The 14,778-nt window shown below is 44.5% G+C and overlaps 1 protein-coding gene across 1 annotated transcript in view; it reads left to right on the plus strand.

The window, feature by feature from the left end:
- Window positions 1-3,434: 3,434 nt before the first annotated feature.
- Window positions 3,435-14,778, plus strand: part of Lama3 (laminin subunit alpha 3) — a 252,313-nt gene continuing 240,969 nt past the window's right edge. Inside the window, 1 exon segment of the mRNA XM_036204961.1 lies at window positions 3,435-3,755. Coding sequence (XP_036060854.1) covers window positions 3,468-3,755 — 288 coding nt within the window. The 5' untranslated portion in view covers window positions 3,435-3,467.

Consider the following 14,778-nt stretch of genomic DNA (forward strand, 5'->3'; position numbering starts at 1 on the left):
TACATTTACAGATATTCCCCGCATCAATGATGTATTGTGATGCTTATTTTGGTCGTCACCCTGACACACCTTGGAAGAGAGACCCTCAACTGAAGAAATGCCTCAAGCATATTGGCCTAGGGGGGCATTTTCTTGCTAATCTGTGGTCTGGATCCTCCCTAGAAGGTGGGCTTGAAGGTGTCAGAGGGTAGCTGGAGGTGAGCCTGCAGACAGACCAGTGAGAAGTGTCTCCCAGGGTCTGCTCTTTAGTTCCTGGTTTTGGGTTCCTGGCTTGTGTCACCTGATGGGTTGTGAGCTGTCAGATGAAATAAACCCTTTCACCTCCAAGTTGCTTTTGGTCACGGTGTTTATCCTAGCAACAGAAAGTGGACTAGAAGCTGGGCAGTGGTAGCTCACACCTTTAATCCCTGCACTCTAGAGGCAGAGGCAGGTGGATCTCTGTGAGTTTGAGGCCAGCCTGGTCTACAGAGCGAGTTCCAGGACAGGCACCAAAACTATACAGAAAAAGCTTGTTTTGAAAAACAAACAAACAAACAAGTGGACTAGAACACCTGGCTCCCCCCACCCCCAATTTATTGACTATATGAAGACAATACAAACTTTACTTCATGTCTTGAACTAAGAAATCTTTTCATGTGCTAATGACATGTAATGAGATATTTTTTGACGGTGGGCATTGGCAGCAGTAGAAAGCCCCAGATTCCCCACATGCCCAAGAAGGTGAAAACACAAAACTCTATAGAGCCCCACGTTGCTAAGCTACATTGTCAGTAGGTTAGGTGTCCGAAATTCATCTTTTGACTTATAATATTGTCACTTTATGATGAACTTATAGGATTTTGCTTCATTGTAAGTCAAGGTGTTGGTTAAACGGCGCTGCTTGTGGCTGGCTGCCCACCACAGCTATGCCAATTGAGCAAGAGTGCTTGAGTCACTAGCCATATGTTCGTTAAGGCAGCAGCACTGGTGGCTGACCCATGCTTGCAGCTGGCCGCTGGTGGAGAGTGCTGGACAGAAGATTCAGTGCAACATAGTTAGTTACCTTTTAGAGCTTTATTGGGAGAGAGGGAGGGAGGGAGAGAGAGGGAGGGAGAGAGAGAGAGACAGAGACAGAGAGAGAGACAGAGAGAGATAGAGAGACAGAGACAGAGAGAGAGAGACAGAGAGACAGCATCGAGGGAAGAGAGGGGAAAGAGAAAAGGAGACACACAGAGGACCCGCCCACCTTTTTGGCTGGGCCCCGTCCTAGGCTGATGACATAATTAAGGACAGAACCCTTACACAAGTTACATCTGTATCAAGTTCTTCTGAAACATCTTTGAAAAATGTTCAGTTTTTACAGGACAAGGTTGAACTTTTTAGTTTACTTTATTCCTAAAAATTTTATTCTTTTTGATGCTGTTATAAATGGATTTTTTTTTCTTAATTTCACTTTGCTAGTGCTAGAGATAGAATTGATAAATTGTGCATTTTTAAATCATTTCCTTTTTGTTAAATATTGCAAACATGTCAAGATATATTTCTTTAAGGTTGTTCTTATAGCCTTGCAATAACATTTAGGGTCTTATAAACTTAAAATGAACAAACTAAACAGCTTCAAGGAAACATTGGATCAAATCTTAATAAACATCCCTGATTATTTCAGGGCTATAAATCCCTACAAGTGAAACTGCAGGACAAACTATGTATTGGAGTCTTTTGCTAAGCTGCAAATTCCTCCCCTCAAATGGAAGGGTTCTGCACTTTTACCAAGAATGTACTGATTTCATGAATTCTCTTCAATCCTCAATTTTATACTTCATTGATTTTATCAGTTTGATAAGTGAAAGATGGGGCTTATTGGCTGGCGTCTTGTTCGCATCTTATTCCCAGGAAGATCAAAATTCTCGTTGACCAGCTATGTTTATTTGCTTTAAATTTTCTTTTATGTAAATTGTCTGCTCTCATAGCCCTGATGTTCAGCTTCTCTGAGTTTGTTTTGTAAAAGCTGTACTATTAAAGGATTAGGCAGACATCACTATGAAACAGTTTCTCCTGCCCTTGCTTTCCGCTTTTTGTTGGGTAAGGTGCTGACATTTAAGTTTTCAATCCGTTCCTACGGCTTTTCCTTTATATTAGGTAGGCTCATGAATTCGGTTCCCTCCGCATTTACGAAGAACAAGCAGAAGATTAAGTAGGTCGCATAACTAACCCAGCATTTTAGAAATACACCACTGGGCTCAGTCCTTCATCTCAGTCCACCTGAGCTTTTACAGCGGAGTAACACAAAGTCGCCCAGACGTGACATCACCAACAGATGTCTTGTGGTGGTTGGGATTGCATCCTGGTTTCTACACAACAATCTTTTTACTGTGCCCTCATGCAGTGCACACTGCAAGTGCTAGCCTGCACATTCTGGTCTCTTATTTTTCATTCATTTTGGTTTTTTGTTTGTTTGTTTGTTTGTTTTTGTGATGGGGTTTTGTTATGTAGCTCAGGCTGACCTTCAGCACCCAATCCACCTGCCTCAGCCTTCCATAGTTTTGGATTGCACATGTGGGCCACCATGTCTAGCTTGGGGCTCATTTGTAAGGACACTAATCCCATTCACCAGTACCAATCCCACGATGTATGTACTTGAGTGTTTCTGGATATAAGTCTGTACAAGCGGAACTGCAGGGTTTCAGCCTAGGAGTTTTTGGGGGAGGGGCAGGGATATTCAGACCACAGCACCTTTCCTGTGCCATTTTGTCCCCAACTCTGTATCCTGGCGGAGTGGTGTTTTCTTTCCCCCTTCCCTAAACTTCAAAGCTTTAGTCCTGTTGTCTGGGACACTCAAAGCCCTTGAGCATGCTGGTTTCTCCAGCAATGGCACCTCCTCTAATAACTTAGGGGGCCTATTGTGACTCAATGTTGGAGTGTGACCAAGCTTCAGCCCGGAGGGAGTAGTACCTGGACATCTAAAGGATTCCCCGAGGTACCTTTCCAGTTCGGCTAACCACAGCGTGCACCACTGGTTTGTGGTTTAGGTGTGTACTTTCCACCACTGCTAATTCAGGGAGATCCTTTCTTTAATTCCTCGCCTGGGAACGGGAACTGTCTTTGACAAAAGTTCTACAGGCAGAGGCGGTTTCCTGCAAGCCTCCCAGAAGCTGGAGACCCTGAATATTTGGAGAGAAGAGCGCTTTGATTTCTGACCTTTGTGTTAGGTCAGTCGGAGGACGCTCGCTGGTGCTCCGGGCTTTGTGTGTGTGTGTGTGTGGGGGGGGGGTAGTTTGCAGCCCACAGAGTCCACTTCTGCTGGTTCCTGATGGCTCCGGTGCCAGAAGTAGCTGTAGGTTCCGCAACCAAGGCGGGCTCAGCAGTGGACCTAGGGGCGCGGCCCGGGGCGCCGCCCACATCCCGGAGCTGCCCAGGAGCGCTGGGAGTGGCAGCCGCCTGCTCCGTGGTGCCACGCCACGCACAGGCAGGAGACCCAGGGCCACGGGATGGCGGTGGCTCCAGGGTGGGCACCGCGATCCTCAACGCGGCTGCTCACGCTATTGCTGCTGCTGCTGCTGCTGAGGATGTCGCCCTGCTGGAGCATGGTGGCTCAGGACCCTCCGGCGGCCGCGCTCAGCCTGCACCCGCCTTACTTCAACCTAGCCCAGGCGGCAAGGATCTGGGCCACCGCTACCTGCGGAGAGCGGGGTCCGGAGGTCGCAAGGCCCCGGCCGGAGCTTTACTGCAAACTGGTGGGCGGCCCCACCGCACAGGGCAGCGGCCACACCATCCAGGTACGGTCCCCACGGGTAGCGAGGATTGGGTCTAGAGTTGTGACTGGTTCTCTACATGGGCCCGACACCGTGGCCAAAGGATGGGTCTTCTTTTCCTCACTGGAGCGAAAGACCTCAAGTGCGGGGACCAGGCTGTCCTAAGGCCGGACTGGCTGGGGACCCTGTGACCTGGGCGCAGTGCTCTTGGTACAAGCCAGTGGGAGCGCCGCCCTGGCCGCATGCCTTCCTAGGTGGGGTGGGCAAAGTCAGAGTGAGTGAAAGCTGTAGTCAGGTTCCAGCTTGTAGAGGAGGAAGCTCCAGGCTTCGTAGCAAATGTCCATCACCCAGATGGCGCCCGGCCAGCCCGGGACTGACCTGGGCTTCAGAGGCGGCTGTCTTGCCAAACTTTTAGGTTTTGCACCCTTATGCCTAGGAGACTCGGGTAGCATTTCCGGTTATATCCGTAGTACTACTTCACTGTCAGCAAAGATGCATTTCATCTGATGCGCCAACCCGCAGTCCCAGGGGCCAAGGAGACCGTCAGTGGGCAGAAGCAGACGCCGCACTCTGGCAAGCACTTGGTGGAGATGAGGGTGCCTGCGGTCGGTGCGGCTTACTCGGGCCTGGTGATGTGCCAGGCCCTCACACCCGGGCCTCATCTTGGGCTGGGAGGTGCTCAAAGGAGGAGGCTAAGAAACAGCATTTTACCTTAGGATGGGTGTGAGCGCTTGAATCCAGCCCTAACTCCAAATCTTTGCTCCTGGAAGTGCTGCTGAGGAGATGAAGTGTTGCCAGAAGAGGGGGTAATTCTGGAGCTTAGAGTGTCTGGGTTAGTGCTTGGACGGTCTTGATGAGTGGTATCTCCGTAAATGATAGGTAGTTGAGTGTGCCATGTGGTAGATGCGAATTTGTGTATAAATTAATGCATGTGTGAGCATCCTAACATACTGTAAGTATCTCACTACATGGAAAGAAAAAAACTGAAAAGATAAACAAAAGATAAAGTGTTTTTTTTTTTTTTACCATATAGTGTAAATATGCAAAAGGGAATAGAAGATAATGATGATGAAGATACTTTTAATTTTCTCCAACAGATGCCAATTATTTTTGCTTTAATTATTTGTTATTGTGGATAATTAGACATGTCTACAAATGTAATTGGGACACATTTAGTTTGGTGCTTGTCGCTCAACGGTTCCAAATTGGTCTCACAGGTCGTACATCTGAATGATCCCTGAAAAGATGGAGGCATGTGCTGAGGGCATAGTAGAGTCCTTGTCTAGCATGTAGGAGGCCCCAGGTTTGATCCCAGTACTAAAAACAAACAGAAAACCAAAACAGCATTCTATGCTGCAAGGCATGGTGGTACATACCTATAATTTCAACACTGGAGAGCCTGGGGCAGGAGGACTGAGAATTTGAGGTTGACCCAGCCTATATGACAAGTTTAAGACCAGCCTGAGCTATATAGTAGGACCCTGTGTGGGAAAAAAATCATTAAAATTTTCATGATGCTGGAACTAGTTTCAGGATACATGAGTAGCTCATTAGCTTCTTCAAGTGTGTCCCTGACATGCTCTGTTCTAGCATACTTAGAACACAGACTGAGAAGTCAGAGTGGCATGAGGTGGTGACCTGCTCTTGCTCAAGAATGCACAGCGTTGGGGGGTGGGTGAAGGCCAGGGCCATGTCACTTTTGTTGTCTACTCACTGTCTTCTCTTTTATCTCTGCTTTTCTTTTCCTTCCGACTTCGGATTCTTTCTTCCTTTCTTTGTAGTGTAGGGTCAATTACTGTTGTATTTGGAAGCTCTGAATTATAGTACTGTAGTACAGACCAAAAGAACATGCTTTTCAAAAAATTTTGGATGGTGACAGACAGAGGAGCCACCAAGCTGACACTGGGTGACAGGTTTCATGCTGTGCACACTTACACAGAATTCACTCAGGTTTTTTTCCCACAGAAACTTGGTGAGTCACTGCTCTCATTTCATGCTAAATTCATCGTTCTCTGCTAAGGAAAATCATGTGCCTTAATGTTTCAGACAACCCGTTCAAAAAGCACTGACAGTTTTCTGTTGGAAAAAAAAATACATTAGAAAAATTTATTTCCCCATTTAAATAAATGAAAATATGAAACTTTTAAAGTTAATGAATTTCTGGCTTTGCCACAAGAAGACAGGCACATGTTCCCAAATAACTGCCTTTCAGAATGCTTTCTTCTCCATGAGACATGTTATTTTCTTAGAAAACTGTTTACTTTCCCACACACTGTTGGCACAAGAGCCCTACTTTGCTAAAACAGAGGGTCTGTCTTTATTAGTCTGCAAATATCAGGTCATTGTCCAACAGATTCCTACTGGAGGCCAGTTGTCATCCCAGACAGTCAGCAAATTTGGAATGTTTGGGGGAAAATCCATGTAATTCTTCCCTAAGGAAGTGTTTTATTGTTGTGTATTAATTATACAAGACAACGGGTTTCAGTTCTCACGCCTGTGATCGCATCCACGCGTTGACCCGTCTCTCCCTCCCCTTCTCTCCCTCCCCGTCTCTCCCTCCCCGTCTCTCCCTCCCCGTCTCTCCCTCCCCATCTCTCCCTCCTCCCGCCCCCTGTCCCAATAGTTCAGCTTCTGCTTCCCTTAAAATTTACATTCTGCACAAGAGGGAGAAGCAGGACATTTTCTTTCTCAGTCTGGCTCATTTTGTTTATGACTCCTACCCATAAAATTATTTTCTTTGCCACTTCATAACTGTAATTTTTGGTACTGTTATAAATCATAATGTAAATATCTGTGTTTCCTGGTGGTTTTAGGCTACCCCAGTGAAAGGGTTGTTTGAGCTGAAGGGTCCGGACCCACAGGTTAAGAACCACTGCTCTGCTGTGTATATTCACCACACTTTCTTCATCCAGTCATCCGCTGATGGACATCTAGGCTATTCCATATCCTCGCTGTTGTAGGCAGTGTGAAAATCAACACAGACATGCAGGTATTTCTATTGTAAGCTAGCTTTGACTCCTTTGGGTATGTCCCAGGACTTACGGTGTAATTGCACTATATAGTAGTTTTATTTATTCATGCTCCATTCCGATTGCCACAGTGATTGCACTAATGTATATTCCCACCAGCACTGTGTAAGAACTTCTTTCTATGAATTCCACTAGCACATCTTGTTGCTCTCTTTATGGTACCATGTTGACTGGGATGAGATACTCTCTCAATGTAGTTTTGATTTGCATTTCCAGACTAAAGATGTCAAACACTTCTTCATGTATTTACCACTGTTTGTTAATTCTTTTGGAAAGTATCTCATCAGTTTGTCTGTTTGTTCTGGGGATTAGTTTTTGAATTCTCTGTAAATCCTGAATATTAACTCTCTACTAGTTGAATTGCTGGTGAAGATTTTATCCCATTCTGTATGTTCCTTCACTGTTAGTTGTTTCCTGTGATGTGTAGAAGCTTTTTAATGGTATACACTCCCATCATCATGTCTTGCTATTATTGTCTGGCCCCTTGGAGTCCCGTGAATGACGTTTAGAATGTCATGGTATATCCCTGTGGCTTGATGGGTCCTCCTGTTTCCCATTTCACACCAAGGTCTTGAATCACCTTGTTTTGATTTTGATCCGGGTGGGTGACAGGCAGGAATCTACTTTAGTGGTCTACCTGCCATTGTCCGGCTTTCCCATCACAATTTGTTAAAGTGGCTAGCTCTAGTTTCTCCAACATATATTTTGGGTATTTGTTGAAAATCAGATGGCTACAACTGCATGGGTGTGTTTGAGGGGTTCTCTATTCCTTTAGTCTGGTTCTGTTTTTGTGACAGTTCCATGAGGTTTTGTTTACCATGGCTCTGCAGTATAATTTGAAGTAAGGTACTGTGACGTCTCCAGAGGTGCTCTTTTTGATTAGGATTGCTATGGCTGCTCAGGGTGTTTTTGTGCGTTCAATTAGTTCTGTGAAAAAGTCACTGGGATTTTGATGGGGATCACATACACTGAAGCAGTAGATGGCTTTTGGTAACATAGACATTTTTGTTTTTGTTTTTTTGAGACAGAGTTTCTCTGTGTAGCTTTGTGCCTTTCCTGGAACTCGTTTTGGAGATCAGACTAGCCTCGAACTCACAGAGATCCGCCTGCCTCTGCCTCCTGAGTGCTAGGATTAAAGGCATGGGCCACCACTACCCAACCTACATCTTAATTATATTGTTTTTGCTTACTCATTAGCACTGGAGTTCTTTCTGTCTTTGTTGTGGAATATTATTTTAACTGTGTAAAGGTGTGTTACATTTGTTTCTGCTGCTTTTGATAACAATGCAAAGATGTGTTACATTTGTTTGATTCAATAAAATTAACCTGGGGTCAGGAGGCTGAGTCAGCAACTAGCTCACAGGAAGTGGAAGTGAGGAACTAAATGCAAGGAGGCTTCTTTAGTGGGGTGCTGAACAGAAGGACAGCCCCTTTTTGGGGGAGACATGAGCAATGAGGGAAAGTGAGCTACTTGCTATTCAGCCTTTCTGGACTAGCAGAATTCCCCCTCAACTTTTGAATCCTAAATTCTATAGAAGGATCGAGATTCAGATAAAGTTTCCTTTAGTTGCCGTGATAGAGCCGGTGCCTGAGAGAACAGATTTCTGCCTGGCTGGACCAGGGCTGCCTAATGGCTGCTGGTAGCTTCTGAGATGCAGTTGCCGGTTAAGGCAGCAGTGGAATGAGGGGTGGCCATTGAATCAAAACAACACGTTTGAGGGGCAGCCATTGAATCAAAACAACACGTTTGAGGGTCTTCTTCAGGCTCTTTGTTCAGTGTTGGATAGCTTTCACTGAACAGTCTCTCACCTCTTTGGTTAGGTTTATCCCCAGGACTTTTTTAGACCTTTATGAATGAGATTATTTTCCTAATTGCTTTCTCAGCAGAATCATTATTGGTATATAAAAAGCTACTGAGTTTTATATATTGATTTTTTTAAAAGATTTATTTATTTATTACATCACAGCATGTATGACTACAGGCCAGAAGAGGGCGCCAGATCTCATTACAGATGGTTGTGAGCCACCATGTGGTTGCTGGGAATTGAACTCAAGAAAGACCCCTGGAAGAGCAGCCAGTGCTCTTAACCTCTGAGCCATCTCTCCAGCCCCTTATATTGATTTTTTTTTTATACTGTTACTTTGCTAAACTGGTTTGTCAGGTCTAGAAGGTTTTGGTGGATCTTTAAGGCCTTCTAAGTGTAGGATCCTATCATTTGCAAATAGGGATAATTCGACATCTCCCTCTTCCATCTGTATACCTTATTTACTTATTTATTTGTCTTACTGCTGTAGCTAAAATTTAAGTACTGTGTCGAATAAAAACAACAACAGTGGACATTCTTAGCTTCTTCCTAATTCTAGAGAAAATGATTTGAGTTTTTCCCCTTCAATATGTGAACGATATATAGCATTTATTATGTTGAGTCACAGTGCTTCTATATGTAGTTTCTTCTGACCAGTTATCATGAAGAGAAGTTGATTTTTGTCAAATGACCTCAAGCATCTGTTGAAATGATCATGTGAGTTTGCTATTGATTCTATTTGGGGCTGTCTTATTGACCAGTTTGCATTTGTTGAATCGTCTTTGCATTCCTAGAATACAACTAACACTTTCATGGTGCATGGTCTTTTTAGTGTTTGTTGAATTTAGTCTGTTGAATTTTGTTGAACTTTTTTTCTTTTTCTTTTGCATTAATGTTCACTAAGAGCATTGGTCTTTTGCCAATTGTTATCCTTATTTGACTTAGGTATCTGGGTAAGAGTGGCTTAATGGGATTATATCACTAGCAATCCATGGAGTCTGCTTAATGATAAAAGGAATTTATTTGGGGGTTAACTCACAAGACAGAATAAAGGAATTTGTCGCAGGATCCTGGAAGGATGAGGCACGGTCCAATGCTGTTCTCTGGTGAGATATGCCCTGGTCTGTCCCAGCATCCAAAACTAGTAGCAAAGTGAGCCTGAGTGCATCCCAGATCTTAAGGATCCCCACCCCACCCCAGCAGCCACACCCCAGGGGCTTGTACTCCAAGGTCATAGGCAGGTGTAACAGTTACCTGCTGCCTCACTGGGGTGGTGCTTCAGGACATAGCGAGAACAGCTACCCATTACAATGGCTTTATGGCTGACATTAGAAAAACTCCTTGCTATGGGGAGAGTGAAAATTATAATACCAGTTCTTCTTTAGATATTGTGCTATCAGCAGTGAATATTCTTTGTTTTGTTTTGTTTAATATGGTGTTTCTTTGTGTATCCCTGGCTGCCCTGGAACTCGCTCTGTAGACCAGGCTGGCCTTGAACTCACAAGGATCCACCTGCCTCTGCCTCCTGAGTGCTGGGATTACAGGCGTGCGCCACCACTGTCTGGCATTAAGGCCATTTCTAATCAGAGTGAGAATGGAATTGTATGTGCTGTTTTCTGTCACTTTGTTGTTTTTATGCTATTTCATTTTTTCCTAATTCTTATTACAGTTCGTAATTGTGGGGAAGTCAAGGCAGGAATTTGAAGCAGCTAGTCACAGTCCACAGTCAAGAGCAGAGAAAGGGTGAATTCATGCGTGCTTACCACTCAGCTCACTTTCCTCACTCTCACACAGTGCAGGATGGACCCTAGGGAATGGCGTTGCCTACAGTAGGCTTGGTTTTCCCACCTCAATTACTGTAGTCAGATGCCCATCACAGACATGCCCACAGGCCAACCTGGTCTGGACAGTCCCTCATGAGCCTGTCTTCCAGATGATTCTAGATCACGTCGAGTTGACACTTAGCTCTAACCACCACAGGAACTAACAGTTCCCAGCGTAGCAGCTCCAAGATGGCTCCCAGTCACAGCATTCCACTTTTACACCGAGAAACTGGGAAAGGCAGAGGGATTCTCCAGGGGCAGTGTTGGGCAATTTCTAAATCAGCTGTGGTCAGACCTCCGTTTCTGCTTCGTTTCTGCACTGGTTCTCCAGGCTGCCTGCCCATCGTTCTCTTTCGGCCCCTGGACAGTCCTCCCTCCCCACTCCCCAAGCAGCCGGGCCATCTGGTCTGTGCACGATTGTGCCCTTTCTCACCCTCTGGCAACCAGTCTCTGGTCTCCCAACAATGGCCTCTGTTTAAACTTCAGTGCGTCCTTTTAGTTTCACGTGTTGCTGAGAAGTAGTTTCCTGGATGTTTCAGAACCGTGGAGAATTGGACGGTGCTGCTGGCTTCAAACCTGCCATTTTGTCTCCTCCCCTTTGTCAGCCATTTTAAATGCTTCAGCATGAGATGACTGGGAAGAGCTGCATACTCAAAGAATTTCATGCTCAGTTCTCATTTCAATTCGGGTTGTATTTGTTCTGCTATTTAAGGGAAGAGAATCCATATTTTATTTGACCATGTGTCATGGTCACATGCTAGGCTGGTGGCCTTCCTTCTCTCTCAGACACTCAAGTGATCACCTGACTTGGAGACCAGGTGAAGGCCCCTATGACAATCTGAATATTAAATATTAGCAAAACTGAGTTTTTCCCCATTTAACTATCAGTTGTAGCTTGGATATTTAATTCTGGGTACCCTGGGTTGCTTACCTCAGCCAGTGTTGGCGAGAGTTGTCCCAGGTGTGGGTAGAGCAGGTATGAAGGCCTCACGGAGATCCATATCTGTTGTTCCCCCAGATTTGCCAACCGAAGGCCACCACTTGTTCCCCAAGTTGCAGTTTGACTGATTGATAGGTTGGCCCTGTGTCACCTTTCCAGCTTTTGTTGGGTCTGTAGGACAGGCTGTGCACAGGGGCTGACACGCCCAGACAGAGTGGGAAGTGGCTTCTCAGGTCCACGCAGCAGACTGCGTCTCTGGGTCAGGGCGGATCTGTGTAACTCTTCAGTCTGGTGATACTTTCCTCCAAAAGGAAGAATGAGCTAAAGTTGCTTTCTGTTCCAATAGTTGAGGGGCTTGAGAAAATGGACTAATTGCTGGCAAGAAGCATGTTTGGGGAAGGAAGGAAAAGCTGAGCTCTGGAGGCTGGCCTACTGGCCGCTGTCACCCAGTGTGGGCAGGGGTTTGTATGCGGTTGTTTTTCAGAGACAGGAGAGGTGGTTGGGCGCAGGTGGAGAAGGACAGGGAGGGTGTCACTAGCCCCTTGTTTGTATCTGAGTGAGGCGGACTTCACTCCGCTTGTGTACTGCTAGTGCTTGGCAGTGGAGGGGTTTACTAAAACAGTTCTGTTTCCTCGAACTTTCTAAAAATAAATTTGTGAGACCAGCCAGGATTTAGAATTTCATGCCAAAAGGATCTAGAAAAGTTAAAATTACAAAGTGAATAAAGGTCATTTCTTAAAATAGACTCTGGTTCCACGGTAGTGGTTTATTTTTGGTGGTGCATCTATAACAGCAAGGCCTGTGTTTTAATGTAGCTGTGTCAGCAGGCAGGGGAATTTATAAGTCTGAGTTTTGTTTGCGTGTGAAAATTTTTCACTGGTGTTTCTGGCCCTAAAGATCCCTTTAAGAAGGTTTGGAATCTCACTATTACTCAGATTTTTGAGTTTTTGTTCTGAGAGACTTCTGTGATCCGAGGATCCTGTCTCTGTCCTCAGCTTTATCACGAAGCCTGCAACACAGCAAGAGTTTAGACAAGATTGGCTGTGGGTGGTGCATGGGCAGGCGTTGAAGGCTGTAAAGCAGTTGACCTGATGGGTAGATGTGGAGGAGGAGCAAAGAGGATGTCACATCTCATGTACTGGTTAGAAGGTTCTCTTGCCTGTGGAAACTGGAGATGTTACATACTAGGACACTGGACAAAAGCAATGGTAACACAGAAACGGACGGCCATGTTGAAAATCTAGCATCAAGTTCAGGGGCTGAGATAGCTCAGTGGTTAACGCACTTGATGTTCTTGCAGAGGAACTGGGTTCAGTTCCCAGCACCCATGTTAGGTGACTCACAAGTGTTTGTAACTCCATCTCCAGGTGAATGATACCACTGGCTGCATCCATGTGCATACAACCACATTCAGGCACACACCCTCTACATAATTAAAAATAATAAAAGGAAATTCTTTATTTAAAAAAAAAGAAAATATAACCTAAGAGTTTGGACTAGCCTGGGGCAAACACTACAGTTGTTGGGGATGAAATGCACATATTTGCCAGCAGAGATCTTGAATTTGTACTGTGACAAGCCCGCCCACCCTCCGTTCATCCCTGCACTCCACTGTGGTTTCTGTAAAGAGCTTGTAGAGAGTGTGTGTTTGACTTGGATGACACTGATGCACACATGCACACATGGACCAGTGTAAGAGTGTTTGCTATTTTCTATAAACCACAACAGTTTCAGCTGTGTGCTTGTGTAACTTGGGACCAATGGTCATAAACAGGAAACTGAGTCGCACCAAAGCTCTGTTTATAGAACTATTGTGAAAAAGAATCGTTTGTTAACGGACCTTTCCTTTCATTCATGTAAGATCCTTGATGAGGGAGGGGAAATTGAAGACAGTTACTATGTTCATTGATATATTTGTAACAATTATTAATGGTAAAAGTTATTTTGAGAATTCAGACAAATGTCCTATACACTTAAGGGTGACTAATACCTTTATTTAATTAATTTATTATATATGAGTGGTTGTTGTTTTTTTTTGTTTTTTTTTTTGAGACAGGGCTTTTTTTTTTTTTTTAAGATTTATTTATTTATTATGTATACAATATTCCTCCTGCATGTTGCCTGCAGAGGCCAGAAGAGGGCACCAGATTTCAATATTGATGGTTGTGAGCCACCATGTGGTTGCTGGGAATTGAACTCAGGACCTCTAGAAGAGCAGCCAGTGCTCTTAAGCTCTGAGCCACCTGGGATATCTCAGCTGTTAAAGGATAGGCTCACAACCAAAAATATAAGAGACAGAGTTTCTCTGTGTAGTTTTTAGTGCCTGTCCTGGATCTTGCTCTGTAGCCCAGGCTGGCCTCAAACTCACAGAGATCTGCCTGGTTCTGCCTCCCAAGTGCTGGGATTAAAGGTGTGTGCCACCACCACCTGGCTTTATATGAGTGTTTTGCCTGCATGTATGTGTATATATATATATATATATATATATATATATATATATATATATATATATATATATACACCATGTGTGTGCCTGGTATCCACAGAAGCCAAAAGAGGGTGTATGATTCCCTGGACCTGGAGTTCCACATGGTTGTGAACCACTATGGAGATACTAGGAATTGAACCCCAGATCTCTTAACTGAGACCCATCTCTCCAGTCCCTCTTTATTTAAAATGAATATTTCTAATATTTGTCCATGCTTGTGGATCTCAACCAAGCTTCAGCAATGAAAGCCCGTGTATAAAGCACACATGGAGAGGACACACAGAGTGTTTCTGGTAAGTCAACTTGACTTACCAGTGAAGAAGCATGTTCCACACACCAGACCAACAGCCACTTCAGCTTGCTCTTAAGCAAATCCCATGGAGCTAATCCTTCCCTGGGCTGCTAAAGCTACAGATGTCTGATCCTTGAATAAGCAGACTCTTTGTGCTCTGAATGACTGTTGCCATTGACAATCAGGATCAGTTCACCTGAGAGAAAGAAACCTATAGCTGGAGAAGGAGAGGCCCAAGATGCTGCTCATTTCAGCCCCCATACAATGGTGTTCAGGGTGTCAGCTCTGCCCGCTGTGTCTCCCTACTCCACAGATGAAAACCATGTCATTTCTTCATATCCTTTTCCAGTTTTTGAAACATGAGTCTTTCCCCAGTTTTAGTGACGCATAGTTTAAATTCTATAAAATGTATCTATTACAATTCTTTAGGCAGAATCGTATAAATAACTTATCTTCAAATTCCATTTATGTATAGGTTGTTGTAGGGTTTTGAACAGATATGAGTCCGAGAAAGCTGACTTCAGGATTGTTGTCTGTTTGTTAATTCAGTGGGGGTGGGGAACAGGTCCTGGGTTCTCTACTTCATCATTTTTAACAACCCCCCACAATTTTTAAGGCTTTATTAGGTTTTGTTGTCACAACATGCTTCAGGGAGGGTAATTTTTATTTT

This window comes from Onychomys torridus, chromosome 13 (genome assembly GCF_903995425.1).
Source record: "Onychomys torridus chromosome 13, mOncTor1.1, whole genome shotgun sequence".
Lineage (NCBI taxonomy): Eukaryota > Metazoa > Chordata > Mammalia > Rodentia > Cricetidae > Onychomys > Onychomys torridus.